This window comes from Danio rerio, chromosome 9 (genome assembly GCF_052040795.2).
Source record: "Danio rerio strain M-AB ecotype USA chromosome 9, GRCz13ab, whole genome shotgun sequence".
NCBI lineage: Eukaryota > Metazoa > Chordata > Actinopteri > Cypriniformes > Danionidae > Danio > Danio rerio.
The window spans coordinates 35,047,337-35,072,038 of record NC_141029.1 but is presented as its reverse complement, the minus strand read 5'-3'; the positions used below and the strand labels follow the sequence as shown (position 1 = coordinate 35,072,038).

At 36.9% G+C, this 24,702-nt stretch overlaps 1 protein-coding gene across 3 annotated transcripts in view; it reads right to left on the bottom strand.

Moving 5' to 3' along the window:
* Positions 1-1,533: 1,533 nt before the first annotated feature.
* dop1b (DOP1 leucine zipper like protein B) overlaps positions 1,534-24,702 on the bottom strand; it is a 54,843-nt gene continuing 31,674 nt past the window's right edge. For all 3 annotated transcript variants that reach the window (XM_087268124.1, XM_087268122.1, XM_087268123.1), the window contains exons 15-39: positions 23,641-24,044; positions 23,483-23,553; positions 22,857-23,054; positions 21,976-22,128; positions 21,304-21,404; positions 21,015-21,205; positions 17,819-19,472; positions 17,602-17,701; positions 16,377-16,547; positions 16,111-16,236; positions 15,877-16,011; positions 15,009-15,064; positions 14,705-14,809; positions 14,301-14,367; positions 13,947-14,100; positions 12,702-12,784; positions 12,315-12,424; positions 12,036-12,185; positions 11,253-11,314; positions 9,771-9,899; positions 9,546-9,682; positions 6,908-6,963; positions 6,688-6,825; positions 5,067-5,199; positions 1,534-2,877 (exon numbers count right to left, since the gene is read on the bottom strand). In XM_087268124.1, coding sequence (XP_087124250.1) covers positions 2,629-2,877; positions 5,067-5,199; positions 6,688-6,825; positions 6,908-6,963; positions 9,546-9,682; positions 9,771-9,899; positions 11,253-11,314; positions 12,036-12,185; positions 12,315-12,424; positions 12,702-12,784; positions 13,947-14,100; positions 14,301-14,367; positions 14,705-14,809; positions 15,009-15,064; positions 15,877-16,011; positions 16,111-16,236; positions 16,377-16,547; positions 17,602-17,701; positions 17,819-19,472; positions 21,015-21,205; positions 21,304-21,404; positions 21,976-22,128; positions 22,857-23,054; positions 23,483-23,553; positions 23,641-24,044 — 4,933 coding nt within the window. In that variant the 3' untranslated portion in view covers positions 1,534-2,628. The remainder of the gene's footprint in view (positions 2,878-5,066; positions 5,200-6,687; positions 6,826-6,907; positions 6,964-9,545; positions 9,683-9,770; positions 9,900-11,252; positions 11,315-12,035; positions 12,186-12,314; positions 12,425-12,701; positions 12,785-13,946; positions 14,101-14,300; positions 14,368-14,704; positions 14,810-15,008; positions 15,065-15,876; positions 16,012-16,110; positions 16,237-16,376; positions 16,548-17,601; positions 17,702-17,818; positions 19,473-21,014; positions 21,206-21,303; positions 21,405-21,975; positions 22,129-22,856; positions 23,055-23,482; positions 23,554-23,640; positions 24,045-24,702) is intronic.

Sequence of the window (24,702 nt, the reverse complement as noted above, 5' to 3'; positions counted from 1 at the left end):
ATTTTAAAGTCTTATTACTGGTCTATAAATCACTAAATGGCCTAGGACATAAATACATCACAGATATGCTCACTGAATACAAACCTAACAGATCACTCAGATCATTAGGATCATATAAACTAGAAGTTCCAAGAGTTCAGTCAAAGCAGGGTGAATTGGCTTTTAGCCACTATGCCCCTCACTGCTGGAATCAGCTTCCAGAAATGATCAGATGTGCTCCAACATTAGGCACATTCAAATCAAGACTGAAAACACATCTGTTTAGCTGTGCCTTTACTGAATGAGCACTGTGCTGCGTCCGACAGATTGCACTATCATGTTTTTCTCTTCTTCTTCATTCTTTTATATCACATTTTACCTGTTTTTATGTTTTGTTTTGTTTTGACGCATTTTTATTATTTGTTTTTATTTTTATTTTACTTGTTTCTTTTATTCTTGTTTATGTAAAGCACTTTGAATTGCCATTGTGTATGAAATGTGCTATATAAATAAACTTGCCTTGCCTTGCCTTGCTGTCATCATCAGCAGAAAGGCTTGCATAGATGGAGGTAGGACAGGGACTTGATGAAAACTTCAGGTGCCTACTATGCAGTAAGAAAAGTTAATAGTGTTAATAGTAGAATAGAATTGTTGGAACAGCCATGGCCTAATGGTTAAAGAGTTGGACACTAGCAGGGATTGTAGGCGCTGGGAGTGTATTACCAAAACTCTCACCACCCTTAATACCATGACTGAGGTGAGTTCCTTGAACAAGACACCAACCAATCCCCCAACTGCAGCAATGACTGTCTACTATACTCTGGATGTTTACTGCTGTTTGTGTGCAGTTAGTTGGGCACAAATTCTGAGCATGGCTCACCATACTTGGCCACATGTCTTTGCTTTATTAAAAAGTCTCTGTCTTAACTGAGTTTGATGAAAAATTAACAACACAGAAGAAAAACAGGGAGCACCACAGGATACAAGTGGAACTCAACTAGATCTTGGAGAAGGTCAATATTTGAACAATAGACCAGAGCATATGAACTGAGGTGAGTGAGTCTGTTATATGCAGGGTATTGAGGTGTGCACAGGTGTTTGTGATTAGTAATCAGGGTAGAGTAAGCGAGGGTGATTGAAGTCCATGGACGGCGTTGCAGTCGGTGGAATTCTGAATATTTGAACATCAACAATACATGAATGAAATGAAAGTTCTTTGTATACACCGTTTGCATTATGGGTAAAAAACTACCCTTATGGATTAAACCTCTAAAATAAAGCGCATCAATTTAATTTCAATCCTAAAAAATTATTTTGCATGAAAAAACAACATCACAAACAATGTGAATGTTTGGGTCTTCACTGGTACTGAAATTTTGGTACCGTGACAACCTTACATTCTTGTATTACTTATTAATTTTCTATGCCCATAAAAATGCTTTTAACACTTTTGAAATGTGTTTGCATACAAGTCCAAAAATTAAGTGTAAAAAACATTTTCTGATGAACAAAAGTTAAACAAAATCATTAGGTAACAAAACATAAACACTATTGTCTGGTTCTGAGCAATTTTATTCAGATCTGCAGAATATTTGCTTGAAATAATTCACTTTAATAAGCATTAAGATAAATTAAAAACTACAATTTAAAATGAATACATTCCAGAGAATAAACAACATGGAGTGAAGATGTGGACGTTTTTGTGTTTTCACTTGAGGAATAATGATTACTGGAAATATTAGCTTCTCGTTTGCCGTTTTCTTCAACTACAACTACAGAACAGGTAAAACTGTTCCTTAACTAGAGCATTTGTTTTGAGGCACTTCAATAAAAGGGCAAGATATTCTAGCAAGTAGCATTTGAGATTGCTGAATCAGGTTCTGCATGCTAAAATTAAAGCGACAACCTAAAAACGTCCTTAAGGTCACACACAGACATGGATGAAAACAATTCCCTTGGGTACAGAAAAAAGTGCATTACAATTCCTCTGCTGTAAATATTAACAGAATATTTATTCTACATAGACATTCAATATCCAAATAAAAATAAACATGTATTTTCCTTAATTTAAAGTGGGAGAGGAAATACAGCTGAATAAAAGACATTCAGAAAGCAACGGATACTGGCAGGCAAACAAATGACATTGTCAATATTTTCCAACAGATAGATGAGACTTCCATGAAGACGAAAAAAAAAACAGTTCAGGAAAAAACACTGCAATTGGATTTCAGTTTGAGAAATGACTGATAGTCTAGGATACAACTGAAATAAATGCCATGGACCAATCAATTAATACATTTCCTTAATGACCAAATAATCTTTAATTTGGCTCAATCACTAACAAACATCAATGGAATGTGCACAGAATGAATGCAAAGCCCACATTAAGCCCAATTTAAACACAAAAATGATATACATTCACAGCATGTACGACTTAGAATAGTCATAAAGTTTAAGAGACCTTTAACAACTTGACGTGCATCGATTAAGATCTTAAGAAACTGATCAGGGTCCTTTAAACATTTCATGTAAACTACTATGCTACAATGAAAGCTCATTGCACCTTTAACAATGAAGAGAAACTGATTACATAAAATACAAAAGGAAATACAGACTTTGAGTAAAAGGCTTAGGGATGGGATTTCTCATTTAACTGTCCATTCCATCTAGGAACTCTCCTTCGGTGATGTGCTCCAGGCGCTTCATGACTTGATCACTGCTGGACGGCGGGTAATCAGCGGCATAATGAGAGAGGTGTGCAGAGGAGGAGCCATTAAAAGAGCAGCAGAGGGTGTTGAAGAACGGCACCAGATCCACAATTGAGTAGAGAGAGCGCAGCGTGAGCAAAGGAAACTCCACTCGATCTGTACTAGACTCCGCTGCTGTTCCATTCAGCTCCTGAACACAGACATTTATAGACTGATATAGTGAACATTTGTAAAAATCATGAACATATTAAAGACTTAGGTCATCTAAAAATAAAAATATACTGTTAATTCACTCATCCTCAGGCCATTTAAATTGTAGGTGATTTATTTTACTTTAGTAGGATTTTAAAGAGGATTTTCTAGCCAAAATCGTTTCCCTTAATGATTCGTAATGCAAGGCAAAGGCTACTGCCACTTTAAATATACAGAAATACAGTTAAATTGATACCTTTGTCTTTTATGATGCACTGATATACAAAACGTTGTGTTGTTGTTTAGTACTTTTAACATAGGTTGACAAACTTCTCCATTTGCGCTCTATATGACACTTTCTTACACACGTGCACGGCAATTTTTTTAAAACTTAGTTTTTCTCTTCATTTTAGTTTAAATGCTCAAAATTATTAAATCAGGAAGCATTTTTTAGACAAGCAAAAAATGTCATCTTGTAAGAAATATTATATTAAAATTAAGTGAGTTTTCCTTAAAACAAGCTAAATAATCTGCCAATGGGGTAAACAAATTAAACTTAAACAAGACAACATTATTTGCTTGTCTAGAAAATGCATCTTGATTTAAAAAAGTAAGTTAGAAAAGCTTTTATTGTCAGTGGGCTTGACAAACCATGGAGACACTGCATGTATATACTGTATGCAGTGTATGTGTGAGGGTGAGTGTGTGTGTGTGTGTGTGTGTGTGTGTGTATAAACAAAAAACCTGCTAAACTAAGTTAGACATGTCATGGTATCTATTGAGTGATACTGTACGGTAAACTCTTGTTTTGCTGCTCCCTGGTCATTTTTTCATGATATTTTTTTGCTTTGGATAAAAAGCATCTGCTGAATGAATAAATGTTAATGTTGCACCCTTCATTATTGTCACAAGTACATATCATTTTGAAGACCATCCTCCCATTTTAAACTAACAGTGTCTGTCAGTTCAGGTTTATATTTTTTGCTGCAAAGACATCATCATGTGACAGGACGCTTCATACTGTCATGAATGTTCTCATGACTGTTTACATGTGGAAGATGTATATGTAAAGGTAAGAATGTAAACAACATTTTGTTTTTTTGCACAGACCAGTCAATTTACATTACTAGACCTCAATGTAACATCAAAAGCCACAGGTATTTATTACGTAAAGGAGGTAGACTAGCATTTTATTACTCGCCAAGGATGTTTAAAGTCAATGTGAATTTAAAATGGACATTTATTTTGCTAGTTCACGTTGTTATTCTTAAGTTGAATAGATAACCAAAGTCAATCAAAGTTTGAACATTTGCTTCCTTATTTCGAGTGGCGGTGCTTCTCTGTAGCGGCTTTTCAATTGCCGCTATCGTTGGTAGAATGAGCAAGTTTTGTATACGTAAAAGTTCATTCATTCATTCATTTTCTTGTCGGCTTAGTCCCTTTATTAATCCGGGGTCAACACAGTGGAATGAATCGCCAACTTATCCAGCAAGTTTTTACGCAGCGGATGCCCCTCCAGCCGCAACCCATCTCTGGGAAACATCCACACACACTCATCCACTACGGACAATTTAGCCTACCCAATTCACCTGTACCGCATGTCTTTGGACTGTGGGGGAAACCGGAGCACCCGGAGTAAACCCACGCGAACGCAGGGAGAACATGCAAACCCCACACAGAAACGCCAACTGAGCCGAGGCTCGAACCAGCGACCCAGCGACCTTTTTGCTGTGAGGCGACAGCACAACCTACTGTGCCACTGCTTCGCCCTACTTAAAAGTTTGTAGGCAAAATAGATGCAAATAAAATGTCTTCAAAACAACAGGATTCTATGATCTGTATTGCTCACTACTCTTTAGAAACTTACGGTAAAAACTGTGTGCATCCTCCCAATACACTTCCTCAATGCAATGAAGCCACAGTTATATAGTATCGTACTGCCACCTAGTGGCCATGTATGGCTTCAACAGTAGGAGGCCCCGCCTCCTACTCAATATTCTGTTTAAGTTGGAAGTACATCAACATACTGAAATAAAGGGAACCAGAGGTTGCATAGACATTTAATACTTAACCAAAAAAGAACAACCTACATAAATAGCATGACATGAGTGTATAAAAAAAAAGAGAGAGCAAATTCATAGTAAACTACCCCTCTAAAGCAGGTCTTTTAGTGTGTGGAGATTTTACCCCATAGCGTCGGTTTATTCCATCCAGTATCCTGACAATATGAGGTTTACACTCTTGTTCGCCTTCCAGCAGAGTGTTTCCTGGTCCGTCATAATGGTCAACATCTACTTCAGGAATGAAAGCCCAGCGATACCTGCATGAATGAATAGCAATAAATAAACATCATTAAGGTCAGTCGTTAAGGCTTAGAGAAGATCACTGATTCTCTATGTTGGGTTAGGCATGACAAATTTCCAACTGTAGCCTACTGACAGTTGCCAATGTTGGGGAAACCACAATTCACTTAGGTTAAAATGTCAAAAGACCTAATAAGTAGTTACCCATGAGCAGTAACTTTATATTTATAGAAGTTTGATATACCTTAAAGGGGTAGCTCACCTAAAAATGAACATTTCCTCACCATTTACATAATATATCGTTTTTGAACAAACGAAGAGAAAACAAAATTACACAAGATTGAAATCACCTGATTATGAGTAAATGAAGGGGGAATTTTTTTAATTTTGGATGAACTGCCTCTTAAAGTAAAAGGGATTTTTAAGGCAAAGCAAATGAATTTTGATAATGGTAACAAGGTCATGTTTTGTTTAGTTTTACCTTCCTATGAACAACATATTATTTTCCATTGGTTTCACATAAAGATTACATTACAATAAAATAATAATTAAAATTGTGAACTTTAAGCACACCAATCATACGAAATATTTTTTGGAGGTATTTTAAGGTTTCTTTTTGTGTGTGTGCCTTTAATTTAAATAACTGTTTAATTAAACTAACTATTCAAAAGCTTCACGGGGTATACAGGCAAAACTGTAATATTGTGACATATTATTGAAGTTTTAATGTCTAATTATTTCACAAGACCACTCTTGGGTAACTTTTCACAAATAGACATCAAGGACACACCTCGACATACAACTCTGAAGTCAACGAGACCGAGAGAACATGCACACCAGAATTGACATCCTTATATAATGTAGATCTCATTTCAAAATCTAACTTACCATACAGGGTCATGTCTGGTCTCTCACTATGTTCATAAAGATAAACCTATCCAACATTTAATCGAACATTGTGATACTTTTTTTTTTCAGAATTATTGATGAATTATTCTGACCGATTTTAGTTAATATTTGGTGAATGAAATATTACTTTCATTTAAAAAAAATCTTACTAAACTAAAAGGAGTACACTAAAATTCGAGAACAATTCATGAAAGCCCCCATAATAAGCCTGAACTAATTATCCACAGATTCCCTTAAGATTTTCCTATGGGTTTTTATAATAGGTTTTCCTTTTTCATTTTTTGGCTAAATAGCTGTTGTAAATATAAACTGCTGGTGACTTTACATTTTGATCTGTAGCATGAATTACACAATTATAGCCATAATGGAAATGTGAATTTTGTACCAGCTATGTTTATTTTCAAAATATATTGTTGTAACTACATAAGAATGCTTGGGCGAAAGTTGTAAGCAGTTTGCATTGTACACCAAAATGTCAAACTATCATCATATTGTCTAAATAGAAAACAATGGCAAAATATTTTTCACTGCAGACTTTTAAATACTGATAGCAAATGTTGACAAATATGCATGTATACAATCCATGGGACTCTTACATTTGAAACAGAGGCATGTGGTCAGGAGGGAAAGACACTGCGGTGTCCAAGAACTTGCAGGCTGACAAGTACATGTCCAGCTCGGCCTGAGGGAAACACAGTAGACCATTCTTGTCGTGGCCACCCCGCAATTTACTCCTGAAACAAAAGTAGGATTGATTTTCTATGTTAATGGAAGAAAAAAAATAACAACGGTATCTGGTCATGAAGGAATACTTACTTTGTAACTTCTTTATCATCCAGCAGTGCCTTTTCAAGTCGGTTAAAGATGCGTATCTGAAAGAGTCAACATACACAATCAAACTGCATCCGACCAAAAGAGAAAACATATGAAGAGTTCAGATGCAAAAACCTTTAAGTGCCATCTGAAATTTCCATCGAAATTGAAAATGTACTCAACCTCCTTTTTTATGTTAAGATATTTCACTTTAAAGACCAGGAAAATGACTTATTCTTTGCCATAATAGTGATGTTACTAAACATACACACAAGAGTCTGATAAAAATTTTAGAGGAAAATTTCAGACGCCATTTAGATGATTTTGCATCTAAACTCTTCATATTCAGTAGCACTTAGTACGCATTTTAATGACTGTGGCAATTAAAGTATGTCAGTTCAACAATTACTGCAGTTTAAACTCAAATTATTGGTTCATGACAAAGTTTACAACAATCTTTAAACTCTCAAATTATTCTCTGATATTTATCTCTATATCACATCACCACAGAATTAACCAATTTCTTCTGTGAAATAAAAGTCTTTATTTGACATACTGTGTCTGTTCTATGCTGTTGTAATAATTTTAATAATGCAACAACAACAGCTTATCAGGGAAATGCCTTTTGTATTGCATGACAAATTTATTCTATCATTTTAAAGGTGAAGAGTTGATGTGAAAATATTTTCTCAGAACTGTGTACTGGCTTACACAAGCTGGTTATTAGGAGTCCATCAAAAAATCCTTTGGCTGTCAGAAACTCAAGTCACAGGCCTGATGCACAGTTAATCAGCCACTCATTTTCAGCATTTCACGTCTAATCATTTAGATTGAAAACTTTTCACTTAAAACACTTTTGTAAATTTATTTATACGTCAGGTAATACTGTACAAATTAACCCTGTATTCTGAAAAAACAACAACTTTATGCTTCATCAAAGAAATTAATGGAAACAGGGTATATTTCACAGGATACAAGTTAACTTGAAATATTCATTTAAATAGAAAGTTGGCCACAAAAAAAAAAAAAAAAATCAATTGAGAAATGGATATACTGAAGAATGTTTGGAAAAAAGAGCAATTTACTTTAATATTGTTTTTTTGTTCCTACTATGAATGTCAATAGTTACGTTTCAACCCACCTATTTTTTATGAAAAACCGGTTGATGGAAACGCCAAGATGCGCATACATTTGGAAAAATGCGCATAAAATGTATGCACATAACCGAGTAGGATAAACTTTTTATTTGATAAGAAAAGATGTGCATAAACTATGATGAAAACACTTTTACCAAACAAATTCCAGTATGAGCTTTAAAAAAAGGTCATGTTATTTTGTTATAAGAGATAATGTGATGATAAAAATGTGAGCCACCGCACGCTCACAGCATGTCAGGATTGCCTTCTGAGGCACAAGTCATTTATTAAATGAAGAAAAGATTCTCCTACTGCAGCAAATTCAGTTTTTACTGTTGATATTTGGCATCAGATAATCAGGAAGTGATGATTTTGTTCGCTTTGACTCATTAGATTTATTTGCACGTCTTTTATGCGATAATTCAGTTTTGTGCATAAAGTTCATTCAGATTTTTGCATGGAAACATAACTAATGGCTGTTTTTTTTCTTCAGAACACTCTAGAAAATATCTTGTTTTGTGTTCAACCAATAAAAAAATCATAAAATTGTAGAACCACTTGCATGTTTTGATTGTTGGGTGAACTAATCCCTTTAAGTATAAGGTAAACAGTTTGTATAACTATACTATAAAATGCTCTAGCATAAAGCAAGCATGTTAAATGATACAATCTGACATGCAAATTTAAACAACCAACATTTGTATATGAGCAATGCATGGGGTGCAAAACATCCCAAATTTAATGGACTATATGCACACAGACCTTTAATTTTCAGTCAGGCAGCCCAATGGCTTTCCATTACAAAATTGTCACGTTTAAGATCTGATTTCTTTAAAAATTAGCAATCTTCACTTTCTGTTAGATATATGATATGAAGTGGATCTAAGATCGAACAATAAGAACTTCATTTAATTCCATTTTCCCCCGCCATGTCATACTGGGGTAAAATAAACTGTCATATTTTAATGGAATTTCTGCGCTAGCCTGTTGTTACTGACGGCACTAGTGGTTACAAGTGGTCTTTCATCTCGTTTTATGCTTGAAGAACTAAATGAATGCTTAAGTCACTTTAACTGAATGTATTGTAATGACATTATAACATCGATGCTGTAGAAACAACCTTGTGAAATTTCAAATAGTTACATTAAGCTTTCATCGGAAGTTTGTCGTTAGCTTTAAAACTTTAGCTGTGCATAGAGACCATTACTTTTAACCTAAGATTTTTTTAAAGAACGAATACGTGATCTTCACCCCAGTTTGTTTGCTGTTGGAAAAATACACAGTTTTCTGCCAACTGGCAAACTAGGGTCTGCTTTTTTATCAGACTGGCTGACACAGAACACACATCTCTAAGCAGAATAACTGGCAGAAGCACTGCTAAAAAAAAGGATCTTTAACTTCAGCATTCTAAATCACTGTAAACAAATTACATTTGTTTTTTTAATTACTCATGTTGCACAGAGCACTACAAAAAATCAAAAGAGGACTGTGGGTTTATTTCTTACCAGCTCAGTCACCATGATTGGCCAGAGGGAGGTGAGATGTTGTGGTGAGATCCTCAAAAGGAGAACACGAAACATGAGAAACATCTGAGCTGACACTGATGGGCTCTGTCCTACACGCAGGTTCTCTGTCAGACGCTCTACAATATATGTTAAAAAAAGGAATTAGCTACATATTTTCATATTCTATGACAATTGTATTTGTTTTCCACACAAACTGAGTGATACCTTGAATTAGAGGCAAATAGAAGTGGTACTGGTCATTTTCTCCACTAAACATGGCAAAAGCCTGTCGTTTCAGTAACATGGGCTTCTGCTCAGCGCTGTTGAAGAGTTTTAAAGAACTGCTCTGCATACCTGCGTATTACAACATGAACCCACACAATCCATGTAATGCATTGATCATACAACAAATGACAGTAAAAGCCCAAAAGATACCCCAGTTTTATGCATACATGAGAGTCCACATATTTTGAATAGTTTGAATTTTGTCATCATTGCGCAATGTTTTTGTACCCACCCCTCACTGAAAAAGCTTAAGAATTGTTCCCATACACAAGCTCATTTGTCCTATTTTGACTGCTATGCCATAATAAATTGTGAAAATAACCCATTGAAAAAGGATTTAAGACCAAGCGGAATCCTGTGCGGGCTATTGCTTCGGCGTGACTGGGGAAAGATGAATGTGCTAGCCAGTTCGTGTTTGCCACTTAGCCTAATAGTTTTTAATGTAAAATTTGAACAGACTCCTATTTTTTCTAAATGATATATGATGCAATACATTTGTATTTGAAAAATAAGTGTTGCTCTTATATATTTTTTTCTGAATCTTTGGGAAATGTTATTGGAACATCAAAAAGTGTAGTTATGATAACTATTTGACAAGCGACTGCAGCTTAGCTGCTACAGCTAAATATGCAAAATATAAAAATAAAAAGTACTTAAAATATATAAGAAAAAGCAGTAAAAATTGTGCTTAAAACGTCACTAAAATCAGTATTTAAACCTCATAATTAAATAGAAAATGAGGCAAATAACTGCAGAAAGGTTCAGTTTTTAATAAAAAGGACCACCCCCCTTCAACAGGCTGGCTACGGGCCTGTCCACTATCTGATTTGTCTAGCAAAGTCGTCCATGCGTTTTCAATAGTTTTTGCACTACTTAGTTTGTCCACCAGGTGTCAACACTGAACTGGTTTGTTGTCTTAAAGATATAGTTCACCTAAAAATGGAAATTCTGGCATCATTTACTCACCCTTGATTGCGCCAAACCAGTTTGATTTTTTTTGTTTGTTTGTTTGTATTTATTTTATTTTTTGGCACTTTTACACAAAAGACGATCTATTCACATTAAAAGTAGGAAGTCTATGGAAGTCAATGGTTACTGAATTTCAAAAGTCTTCAAAACATCTTTTGTGTTCAACAGATCAAACAGGTTTGGAACACATCAAGAGAACTCTAAATTACTACGTTATAACGTTTTTTTATATTAATATACCTGTACATTTTCTTCAATTTCTGTAATTCTGTTGCACTGTAGAAGCTCTGTCACGAAAACAAACTCCTCGTATGCGTGAACATACCTGGCAATGAATCTCTCTGATTTTGATTTAAATGCGCTTATGTGGTTCTCACGTATGCATAAAGGCATGTACAAAAAATAAATATACTCTGAGCTTGAAGCTGAAATATGTACAGTTCGTATACTCACTCATCAAGTCTTTGAACATGGTTTTCTCATGAGTCAGAAGATGGTCTATAATGGATCTCCAGCTAAAGCACAATATGAAAGTTTAGTGGCTTCAAACATTCAACTAGTGCTTTATACACACAATTATACACAGATTTTATTTATAAACCATTTTTTCAATCACCAAAGCAAATTTTATTTGCATTAAAAATAGTAAAACTTATTGTAATTTACGTATTGTAAAAAAAGAGTTATAAATATTGTAAAATAATATACAACTAGATGTATAAATGTATAAATAAATAATAAATTGAAATTTATTTATTTTCAAAACTCATTAGTCCAGCTTCATTTTCACAGGGTCCTTCAGAAATTATTGCTTTTGCTGCTAAATATAATTTTCTGGAAACCCTGATATTCAAACATGTGAGAAGAAAAAAAAAATCTGCAAGGACATAATAAACTGATCAAAAGGCACAATAATGTTTCAAAAGACTTATATTATAGGAATAATATAAAAAAAAGAATAATGCAGAAAAGAATAATGCACTTACATTTTTTAAATAAAAGATAATAGGGATGATGATAATGGAGCATATGATAAATTGTATTTTAAAATAAAAAAACATACTTTTAAATTGTAATAATATTACTCTAATAATTAATTAATTAAAAGTACTTTTGATTAGTAGTTTCGGTAGGCCAAGCACATTATTTGGCCAATTATTTGACCACTTTGACACAATATGATATGATTTAACAAAACATTGAATATATTTAAGAGTGCAAAAATGTCCATCTTACTGGTAGGAACATGAAGACTCCATTGTAAAAAACAGAGGGTCCATGAAAAGCTCCAGCACCTCTTTCTTCCATGCTCGCTTAGTGTAGGCATATCCACTCAGACTGCTCAACAACTGAGCACCCGCACAGAAACTAGGCATGTTATAGGCACTGAGAGACACAAATTGAGAAAAAAATTACTAAACCTTTTTTTAAAAAAATGAGAAGACTTTTAAATCAAATCCACCAGTCACATAACAGGTAATAAACTCAAGTAAACTGCATATTTGGCACACTCACCTGTGATTTTTTAGATAGGGAAAAACATAATACATTAGACGTGAAATGAGAGGCACAGCTTTCTCCTTCTCGTCGCTGCGATAGACCATGTCCAAAAGTGGAGCCAGAACCTACAAACACAAGAGCACCTATTTTGAAATACCTTTGTTGCAATTCTCTGGTCCGTTTTTAAAAAATAAATCAAATTCAGTACATTAAGTAATGCAATAATTACTTTTTTCCTCAATATGTTTCATATCCACATTTTCTATCATATTTTGTAAAATAATACAGATTAATGACAATGTTTCATGATGATGTTTTATTTCCAATGTTGTATAGCAAAATTGTATAGCACATGTGGACATTCAGTTGCAGTCTGAAGCCCCGTGTCTGCACATCTCTTACCTCAGCCAGCAGAACCAGAGCTTGTACACTGAATACAGATGGTGCTGAAGACGATACCATAGTACTGCCCTGACCTGCATACTCTGAAAAAAAGACAGAGTCCATTTTTATAAACTGCCTCTATTTAAGGCATGCATTACAGCTAGGCATCATTACTAGATTATGTCGGATACAGAGTGCAACAGGTCAGGTTGTGGAAGTAGAAATAGCGTTCATTTACTTCAAAGTGAAACTGATTTTTAACAACTGGATGTCTATGCTCACTAATCTGTTGCATATGCTTTACCAATGTTTTGGTATTTGGGATGAGCCGAAATTAATATTTTTGTTGGTAAGGATAACCCATAACTTTATTTTTGGATGCAGACAAACATGGCATGGTTACTAAAATAAAGTGCATGCAAAAACACTGATTTGAATCTGCAGAACACAAGGAAACTGCTAGTAAAAATCTTTCTTTTTGTAAAACCATGTAAAAATAGCAATTCTGATAAACAAGCCACAGTGGAAAAACTCCTAAAACCTTTAGCTAGCAAAAACCTCTTCTAAAGTGCATGTGAAAAATCACATCATGCAAATAAAAACCTTCCTGCCCAGACGCACACACATAAACGGATTTAACTGGAGGAAACCATTACATTATCAGCTTTAATATATAGGCCAATGACCAATATGGCCTTCAAAATACAGTGCATCCTTCACATTTTAAAAACGATTGGGTATTTTAGCAGACTGCTAAAACTGCATCACCCATAATGCTCTGCAGAAAATCCGTCCAATCAGAGTGACAGAAAAAAAAAAAAGATATTTAGTTCTGTTCACTCCCATGAAAAACAAAATCAAGATGATTCCCTAAACTCTCAAAATTCTTAGTATACTCCTCCTAGCTTATTGCTTTATTTCTTGGGTTAACACCTAATCAACATGGGGGAAATTAATGGAAGATACTTCTGGAACCATCACTGCTAAAAAAAAACTAGGCAGGCACTAATTCACTCTATACAGCAGGCCTCACCAATCTCGTTCCTGGAGGTCCGGTGACCTGCAGGGTTTAGCTCCAACTTGCCTTAACACACCTCCCTGGGTGTTTCAAATATACCTAGAAAGACCTTGATTAGCTTGTTAAGGTGTGTTTGATTAGGGTTGGAGCTCAAATCTGCAGAACACCGGCCCTCCAGGAACAAGTTTGGTGATTCCTGCGGTATGGTAATCTGCATTATGCTATGTACTGCTGCACAGTTTTACCTTCAAACTCATTGGCGTCATGGTCATCTTCATCTCCCTGAAGACAGACTTGAGGCTGTGCTTTAACCTCCAGGTTTCTACTCAGCCAGCTGGTCTGCTCGAGAGACGAGCCGGCCACAGCTCCCACCGCTTCCAGTATACGCTGACTCACTTCCTGTTGAGGACACAATCACAATAATCAACAAATGCTCGAAGGGTGGGAAAAATACTTTGGGTAATGTTTTTTTTTTTTGTCATATTCATCAGTTTGACAATGCTTAGTAAGATATGTCTGTTCTAAGTTTTAGTTTCATTTCTACTATATCAACAGAACACTTGTTTTGCCATTTCTCTCTCTTGCTGTACCGGTCTTACCTGCAGTTCTTTGGTATCCCTCTTGTTGTCGATATTGGGAAGTCTGTTTACACAGTCATTAAGGATGCTGCGACAGTAAAATAAACAGAGATTAGTGTTTCAAAAGACGTTTCACCATTCAGTAGAGTACAACGAGAAATACTGTTGTATCTAATAGTAAAGGACAATGAGTTTTCTGACAGATTTTTTTTATTACTGTGGTCATTATTGCTTACTGAGGCGTTTTGTCATTAGTATGCTGCTAAAGTATTTCTTGGTGGTCTCATACTTGTTCCAGTTCATTAGACATGCTGACATTTAAGAGTGCAACACCAGATAAGCAGGTCATTCTTTTTTGGTTGAGGTAACAGATTGGCTGTAACTGTGCATAGTTCATAATTGTGACTACATTATTTTTTATTCACCCAAGGAGTAAGAAGTGTCCAGGTGGGGCGAGGTTAAGCTGAACAGATTCTCTCAGCAGACAGAGGAGAGGATTGATGTTCTCCTGAAGAGCTTGAGCGGTGAGACTGAAAAAACACAATGAGAAATGACAATGCCATCAAAATTACATTTCAAAAATCCCACCATGTAGAACAATCAAATTTGTTTCCAACTTAATTTCAACAGTTCACTGGACTTTGATCATTTTAAAGTAAATGAGCTCATTTGATAGAAAGTAAGATAAGGCACAGTTAAAACTGTGAATGTTGTCATTGGACACTATACCTTTGAATGTAGACGTAGCTGAACTGCAGCATTGGAATGTCCACTAAAGTAGACTTCTGATAGGGAGAAAGAGAGTGAACGTTAATTCAAGATGTAATGCCTACTAACTGGACATATTCTGGTGACAATTATTTTCCCAAGAAGTCCATACAAATTGTCAAAAACCTCCTTTACAATGTTCTTCATTTATGTTATGTATTAGGGTTAAATTATAATACTTATTGTTTCCTTTTTTTCTTTGACATTTCCCAATTTAGATAGATAAAGAGAAGTGCACTATGATAATTATACAGTTATGTCTATAAATATGATTGGGCTTGCATTCACTTGCTGAAGACAAAACTGAAGGCAAAATGTCCCAAGAACAAGCAGGAACTGAGGACAGTTGCTGTAGAGGTCTGGCAGAGCACCACCAAAGATGAAACCCAGCATCTCGTGATGTCTATGCATTTCAGACTTCAGGCTGTAATTGATTGCAAAGGATCTGCAACTAAGTATTAAAAGGTGAAAGTTTGATTTATGATTATTATTCTGTCAAATTACTTTTGGACCCTTAACAAGTGGGAGGCACATAAGCGAACTGTGGTTAATTCCCACACCACTCACCTGATTTGGATGTAAATACTCTCAAATTAAAGCTGACAGTCAATCATTTCATTTCAAATCCATTGTGTTGGTGTTTAGATCCAGAAATATATTAATTATGTTGATGCCCAAAAATTTATGAACCTAACATTAGTCATTAGCTTTTTAAAACTTTTTTTTTTTTGTTTATTGAACTTTCCATTTGAATGAAGGATAAAATTGTAATCACTATTTCTCACCTCTAGTAAGGGAAGTTGTTATACTCTATGTGTGCATGCAGTACCTGGTCTCCTTTGATCTGATGAGGTTTCTTCACCACCTCTCTGATGAGCTGCAGTATGGTGTCTGTACGGAGTGTGTTTAATGCCTTCACTAGATCCACTAGAGTCATCTGTGAATCACTAGCATCTGGCAAAATCTAAGAATGCATACACAAACAGACATAAAAAGGATTAAAAATATCACCGCCAAAATTGGATTACATGATGTCATTTTTGCACTGATACAAATCATTCACCTTGTTTCTGGAACGTCTTTTGCGGCTTTTCCTGCTATTCCACACAGCAGCCACAGATGCCATGACCTGCACACCAAACTGCTGGGTCAATGGCATTAAGAACTCCAGAACCTTTTGCCGCAGGATCTACAGGGAGGAAAAACACATTAATGGCATATCATGCACAGGTGTAGGCAGACAACAGCAGCACACCAATATATTTAACTAAATGGTTTAAATTAAATAAATTTTTTTAATTGTTTGTTTTCTTCAAGTATCAGACATACCTTTGTGCTTTTAAAGTACACAGAAGTAGGTGTGGCTCTGCTACCATGGGTGGAGTCACAGCCCTTGACCACACCCCAGAGTAAGGCCATACTGCTAATCATATGTGGAAACTCCTCCAGAATGGCATTGCTGGCATTTCGCAGGTCTGGAACATCACAGCCTGCAGTTGCCTACAGAGACAACACAAAATGAAAACATAAAATACATTAAATTTTAACATTTTTTATTTATTTATCAACAATGGTTCATTGGTGATCCTGGCATTTACCTGCCACTGGAAAGATCAGATCTGAGTGAAACTACAACTGTACAACAGTGCAAGTATATTGTGAAAAGAGGGGTTGTGGTTGAATATTATGGTGATTTAATACCCAGAGTTCCCACAATTTTCCAGGCATCAACTTACAATAGTTTCAGCCTATTTTTGCAATATTGGGAAGCATTAAACATAATGTTTACATGCACATAACTTACATAAATCAAGCACACCAGAATGCGTGAGACACAAAGTGTTGACAAATCAGTGGACTAGAGGGAAAGAAATTCATTCAATTTCTTTTCGGCTTAGTCCCTTTATTAATCTGGGGTTGCCACAGCGAACTCAACCACCAGCTTATCCAGCATATGTTTAGCGCAACGGATGCCCTTCTAGCTGCAACCCATCACTGGGAAACACCCACACACTCCCACTCGCACTCAAACACTACGGACAATTTAGCCTATTCAATTCACCTATATCGCATGTCTTTGGACTTGTGGCGGAAACTGGAACACCCGGAGGAAACCCACGTGATCACAGAAAGAACATGCAAACTCCACACAGAAATCCCAACTGACCCAGCCGAGGCTCAAACCAGCGACCTTCTTGCTGTGAGGTGACAGCGATACCCACTGCATCACTGCACCGCCTTCCAGAATACTTCTTGCACAAAATGAATTCAAGCACTTTCAAGGATCTGCATGTTTGCTTTCAAAAACTTGCCATTACTTTAAAAGTTTGTGAATCTGAAATTTTATTTTCAAGGATTTCAAGCATCTGTGGGAACCCTGTAAAAACTACAGGTGATATTGGGGCTTTGAAAAGCTGAGTCACTGTCATGTGAGCAGAGCTTAAGATCTATGCATGATACGTGGGACAGGAGGACATTTCCTCCCTAGACGAATATACACCATCTATGCCAGGATCCAGCACCTTTTGTTTTAGCAGATACTTTTATGTCTTACTTTCTTGTGGTCCAGCAGACAGTAGTGTGTTATAGTGGTCAGCCCCTCCAGCAGCGTCAGAGGATAGTCAGGTGCAATGTTCTCCCTCTTTAAGGTACCGCTAAAGAAAACCACAAAATATACGTCCAATTCAAGCTGTGATTGCAATGACAAACCACTAAATATTATCAAATCATGTGCTTCCACTCTCACACAAACAACCACACAGAATATTTACTTGTGTGAACCCTTGATTCCATCGTGCTCGTGCTGTTTAACAAGCTCATCCAGGTTCCTGCAGATCTGGGCAATTATCGGTGATACAATGATGGCCAGTGAGCGTCCTAAATATGGCAGAACATCACACAGCAGGGTGACCCAGGCAGGATGCATGGCACAGCCATACTGTGGGTGCAAAGCCCGGGCTGCTGCCGACACAAACATGCCCTGAGCAGTGATAGGCTGACTGGATACATAACGCACTGCTTTTATGGACTGCTGGAACATCACAGCTGTTTGCCACTCTCGTGCCAAAGCAGAGGACGGTGGTTCTGCTCGACGCTGTGGGTTAGACTGGCCTTGATCGTGTTCTTGTGGCTTGGTATGTGGCGGGCACACGTGGTGCTCCAATACTATAAGAACCTTTAGAAGCTTCAGTAGGGCAATTTGGAGCGGGTGCTCAGCCCAGGTCCCATCACGGCCAAAATTGATAAGGCTCTCCTCTGAGATCTCTCCACCGTCTTCTCCTTGGTCTTCTTCTGGCAACGTGTGCTGGTCAGGTCGATCTACTCTCTGGCAGACATACATGGAGGCGGAAAGTGTTAGAAGGACGTACTGCTGCACCTTGTATCCCCAAAGAAGGTTGCGCACAGCTTCCAGACCAGCGGTTCCCTTCGTGTCTCCATTTTGCTGGGCCACCCTCACCAACTGGATCATCAACTCTGTCAGCACTTCCACACTTTTTACCTGCACCTCTCGATTGGCTTGGAGTTGGCGAGTGGGAACACTAGCATATGAGGGATAGTGAGAGCGGAGGTAGCGCATGCAAAGGCTGGTAAGCAGCTCTAGGAGGAGAGTTGGGGGACAAGAAGGTGAATGGAGAGGAGAAGAGGCAGGCTGGGATGCATCAGGAGTGCCTCCACTTGGTGGAGTTGAGTTCTGCAATTGCCCATAGAAGCTGCCACCATCCTGCGCCTGACGGTGCCTCTGCAGAAGGTTCTGGATGAGGTTGAGATGAGCAATAGAACTGCAGTCCAGAGAAGTACTGGAGAGAGCCTCCACAAACGGCCCTGCACTTGTTCGGAGAATGGTCTCTAAAATAGTGAAGGCGTACAGAATCTGGCTGCTCTCGTACTTCTGCTTATAGAGCAGAACATGGCGGAAGAGTGAATCCACCGCCTCACGTTTCTCCCGCTGTCGTTTCAGCTGCCGGGTCTTGGCCATGGCTTCTAACTGCCCATCATCTTCATCACTAGAGAGCGAATCGGAAACCTGTGTACGTTCTGAATCCACCCTCTGCAAGCCATTGGGAACAGCATCCTCTTCCACACTGCCATCCTCATGCCGCTGTAAGTAAGGGGCGGAGCTTGAGCTGGAGTTTTCAGTGGAGTTCTGAGCTCCGCTGGTGTCTGCAGATTCTGTGTGTTCACTTTCCTCTTCTTCCTCTACTTCTTCATCCTCCCCCTCTGTCTCATCACTCTCACTCTGGGATATTGTTGGCGAATCCGGGGGTGTTAATTCTGGGTCTCGCTCCAACTCAGCCCACAGTGCTTCACGATCTACTATGGTTATGCGATTCACAAAGCTTTCTTCTGTTTGGCAACCAGGTGTCATGCTGTCTCCAGCACTTTTTGGGATGGATCGGTCTCGCCAGATCAGTGCCTTTACATTACCTAAAGCACATAAAAATATTCCATCAGATCCCAAGAACAAAAATACGCAAACTTGCTAAACTTGACACAATTTACATTACTGTGTAATTATGTTCTACCATTCCCCTCTAATTATACGTTTTACTACCAACATGCATTTTATTTATATTTACCAAGGGGCCCAATGCTTAATCCTTTATGTATTCAACTTTCCACATCCTCTTAGAGCAGGGGTGTCAGAAAGTTTTTAGTATATCTAGTAAGCGCTTGATTAGCTGGCTCAGGTGAGTTTGATTAGGGTTGGAGCTAAACTCTCTAGGACACCAGCCCTCCAAGACCGAGTTAGGACATCCCTGTCTTTTCTTTATGCATATTTGGAGCAGATTAATCTTACTTTTATCACATATTAGCACAAAATAAGCAGTTCAAAAGTTTGGGGTCCATGTTTTTTTTAAAGAAGTCTCTTTTTATTTATTGACATTACTACAACTTTACAAAATATTATTACTGTTTATAAATACTGTTTCCTAATGCGGCAGCTAGCTCTCTGAACTTACATGTTCACCCACTGAAGCTAAGCAGGGCTGCACCCGGTCAGTACCTGGATGGGAGACCACATAGGTTGCTGGTGGAAGAGGTGTTAGGGGGTGCCCAATATGCGGTCTGTGTGGTACTAATGCCCCAGTATGGTGACGGGGACTCTATACTGCTCAGTGAACGCCGTCTTTTGGATGAAATGTTAAACTGAGGTCCTGACTCTCAGTGGTCGTTAAAAATTCCAGGATGTCCCTTGAAAAAGAGTAGGGGTTTTACCCTGGCATCCTGGCCTGGCCAAATTTGCCCACTGGCCTGTCCATCATGGCCGCCTAACCCTCCCCATATCATAATTAGCTTCATCACGCTGTCTCCTCTCCACTAATCAGCTGGTGTGCAGTGTGTGGTCTGGCGCAAAAATGAAAAAAAAAAAAAAAATCCACTGGTGGTGGATAAGGATATTCCCTCCTGTGTTTAAAGCACTTTGAGTGCCCAGAAAAGCGCTATATAAATGTAAGGAATTATCATTACTACTACTATTATTATTATTATTCATGTAATGTTTTAATATAATTTATTCATAGACAAAAAGGTGAATTTTCAGCATTATTAGTCAAGTCTTTTAAGAGTCACATGATTTAAAAATGCTGATTTGGTGATCTGTTTTGAAAACAGTTGCTGCCAAATATGTTTAATAAGAACAGAAACGTTTTTTTTTTCTTCAGGATTATTTGATAAACAGCAGTTATTAGCAAAATAACATTTATTTTAATTATTTTTAAAAATCTTTTTACAACAATACAAATACATTTACTGCCACAATATATTCTATAATAATTACTGACCCTCCAATTTTGATTGGCAGCGTACATATCAAGAACTAGAATGTATTTAATGTTTATTATACAAGTTTAGTTCTTTTTATACTGCTATTCGATCTAAAGTTGTATTAAGTCGTTCATTTCTGCCCTGAACTGAAGCTCTCACACCTCTGCTTGCATTTATTTGCTGTGTGTTTTGATTGCGTACCAGCAGAAAGATTCTGTTTGATGCTTTGTATGGGTGATCTCTGTGTTTTCGGGTCCAACAGTAAGAGCAGCACTGGTTCCAAGATACGGACTACATCACTGAGAGAGAGAGCTCGAACTAGCCAGTTCTGTGCTGCAGCACGAACACTACCATCCTGATTGTTCAAGCTATCTAATACCACAAACAAAGACCTGAGAACAAAGAAATATATAGAGGGATTTGAGTGAATATTACATAAAATATTATGAGAAAATATAAATCTGGCAAAAATATTTGGTGTATATATGACCTGTCAAATGAGCGGTTGAGAGAGGTGCTACGACTGGTCTGGATTTCTCGTGTCAGGTGCCACAAGACAGAAAACCTGTGGAGCGCCTCCAGACATACAACCTAACACAAACAAACACACAGAATCGTTTGATGATTGTTGGAAATGTGTAAATTAGGGATGCTCCCATCAAGATTTTTGGAGCAGATACAGAGTCTGAAATCTGATGAGTCAAAGTTTATATAACTTTAATATTGGATAAAGCACATTTTCCCGTTCAAGTATAAGTGGAGCTTTTGTCCTTTCCTAAAAGAATAAATGAGGGATGTTGCATATAATCCCCTAAGCATGTCTCTTATAACCATTTAGTGTGGACACGTCGTGGCCAGAAGCAGCCTTACAGAAAATAAGTAAGAAAATTGACTAATAATGCAATTTGTAAATGAAGTAAGAATAATTCAAGATGCCTCAATGAAGAAAAAGTTTGGAGTGCATTTTTGATGCATAAAAAGCTATCTTCAAGCATCCTCCTCTGCTTGTAAACTAACAATAAATAAACTAACACTTGCGATCGGTTCATTTGATCAGCCAGATAAGCGAGTACTGATCTAGCCATAAAATGTGATTATCAGCCAGTATCAATCAATCAGAGCATTCCTAGAGTAAATGCATTGAATTGACAAATTGCAGTACCTTGTCCCCGCTCAGTAAACCCAAGCAGATGATGTCCTCACAGATTGATGCAGATGGAGCCAAGCAGTGAAGTCGATAGAAAAGCTCTACACAAGATACATGATGCTCTTTACGCTCAGTGTCTAACTGAGCCCACAACACCTGAGATACACGCTACAAAAGATAAAGAGAATCAGTGAAGAAAAATAGGCACTTTACAAAGGGAAATCATTTTCTTGTTTTAATTTATTTGTAGGCCAAATCCCATCTACTTCAATAGAAAAACAATATAATTTAATTTGTTATCAAAACAGTCAAGGTTAAGTTTGAATGACATGGGAAATTAGCTGTAACATTTAAAAACTGTAGTATCGTAAATGTAATTTAGCTCAAATTATGATTTAAAACATTTTGTAGATCAGCTTTTCTGATTAACATGCATGCAACCTTCTACAAATAATTAAATTAAGCAAAAAAAATAAAGCATTAGTTCACCCAAAAATGATTATTGGTTTGCTAGAGATGTTAAGAACACATATTAAAATATTTTACATAAAGTCTCAGAGCTCCTTCATCCTCCACATAGCACTTTCTTTCCCCTATCAGATCATGGTGTGTGTTTATTACAGGCAGTACACTGTATTGCTGCTAGAGTCAGCAGCTTAATAAACAAGCACCATATTGCCTGTAGTAAATGTGCACCCTTACCAGCAAGTTTTTTGTCTTTCATTTTAAAAGATTTTTTTTGGTGCACAAGTGTTCTTGGAGCTTTGTATGATTATAGTTAATATTTCATCTAAAATATCTTCATTTGTGTTCTGAAGCTGAACAAAGGTCTCTGAGTTAAGGGGGAGTAATTAATGACAGAATTCTTCTTTTAGTTACTCAATTCAATGCATTACCAAATAGAAGTCTGTGGAGTCCTCCAGAGTTTTGAGAACCACAGGGTAGACTGGAGGAAGGGTGACCATCTGCAGTTGTCCGCTGAGTGGGTTTGCATCAGAGTTCTTATAACGCTGGTTTTTATCGTGAATGACGAGTGCTAAAGACTGAGAGTGGTTGATCATCTCTAGCAAAGAGGAGATGGCAGTATGTTGGACCTACAAAAATGTAAAAGAAAATGTGTTTGAAAAGGACTTAGATTAGGGAAAAGTCATTTTTCTATGTCAATATCATTTGTCCTATCCCAAATCACTGTGCAAAGGCAACTCTAATAAAGCCATTGATAGTTTGACACTCCTAAATGGTGTAAATGAATGCGCAATCAAACTATTCCTATCCTGTATGAATTTGGAGAATACTGTTAAATAGTAAAGCAGGACTCAAAGTTTGTTTTTTCTATATCATATCATATCATATCATATCATATCATATCATATCATATCATATCATATCATAACATATCATATCATATACTATATTCATTTACCATTAATAAGAAAGGAAATTAGTCTTTCTTATATATTAAGACAGTAGACACCACTATTAGAATTAAATATTTACATTTTGAGTGCTTGTGAACTGGTACCTGGTAGTCTTTAGTTAAGCAACACAGAGTCATCAAAGACCTCAGCCAGTCAGGAAGAGTTCCCTCAATCCCTGATGAGAGAAAAAAATGAGTGCCTAAGAGAACACATCCACAAGAAAGCACTATTTAACACAGTGCAATACAGTTCCTTTACATACCTGTCTTGTTGAACATGGATGTGTGCAGCTCTTGATTTTCTTCCTCAGTGAAATAGACAGGAAACGTTGTACACTCCAGAAGAAGCTGGCAGATCACAGTAAAGGCCTGACGGCATGACTCTGATATCTCCCCTTTGCTCTTTGACTGAAAACTTCCCATCCACTCCAGCTGTGCTGGTCTGTGGTCTTTACCCCCATCTCTAGATAACCCGTGAAGGGCATGAATCCTCAGTTTACTGGGGTTGAAAAACTCTGCAAGCCTGTCTTTGATCAAACCCAGGTCTCGGCTGCCTTTCCGTTTTAGTGGAGACCGCTTGCTGCTTTTAGGAGACGCATTAGCATCAAGCTGATTTGCTTCTTCCTGTTTCTTCTTCTTCTCTGGATCCACTATATCTAACAAATGTCTGCAAGATACAAGAAGTGAATGCAAATAAGACACAGATATAGAAAAAGAGAAAGCAAATATAGTGAGTATGCATACTGCTAGTTTCAGGGCAAGAGAAGAATACTAGTAGATAGCCTAAAGTAGCATTTAAAACAAGGGGTCCTGGTCCTCTAGGGGCCTTAAGGTAATTTAAAATGCTTAAAATATAACAGAAGAGTAAAAATAGGCCAAAATTAATATAACATGATTATATAAATAAGACTAATTGAAAACCCAGAAAGACAGACTAAAAACAGTTGTCAGTTAATGAAAGATTGAAAAAAAAACAATTATAAATGTGCATTTTATGCCAAATTATGCCAATCATGTGTACATTAATAATTCTACACTAAATCACCAATTATTTAGAAGTCAAAGTAGGAACCATTTTAAATATAACAAATGGTTTGCAGATGCATACTGTATAACATTTTTTTGAATGAAATATGAATGCAAAGTCTTGTCAAATGATCTCATTATGTAGAATTATTTTCTTCCATCCGATTACAAATTTAACATTTAAACATTTTGAATACAATTATAAACATTTATGAACTTTGCTAAATGTTACATTTTTGTCACATGACCTGATTATGCTAAATATCATTAAATCAATCAGGTTATAAAATAAACATTAT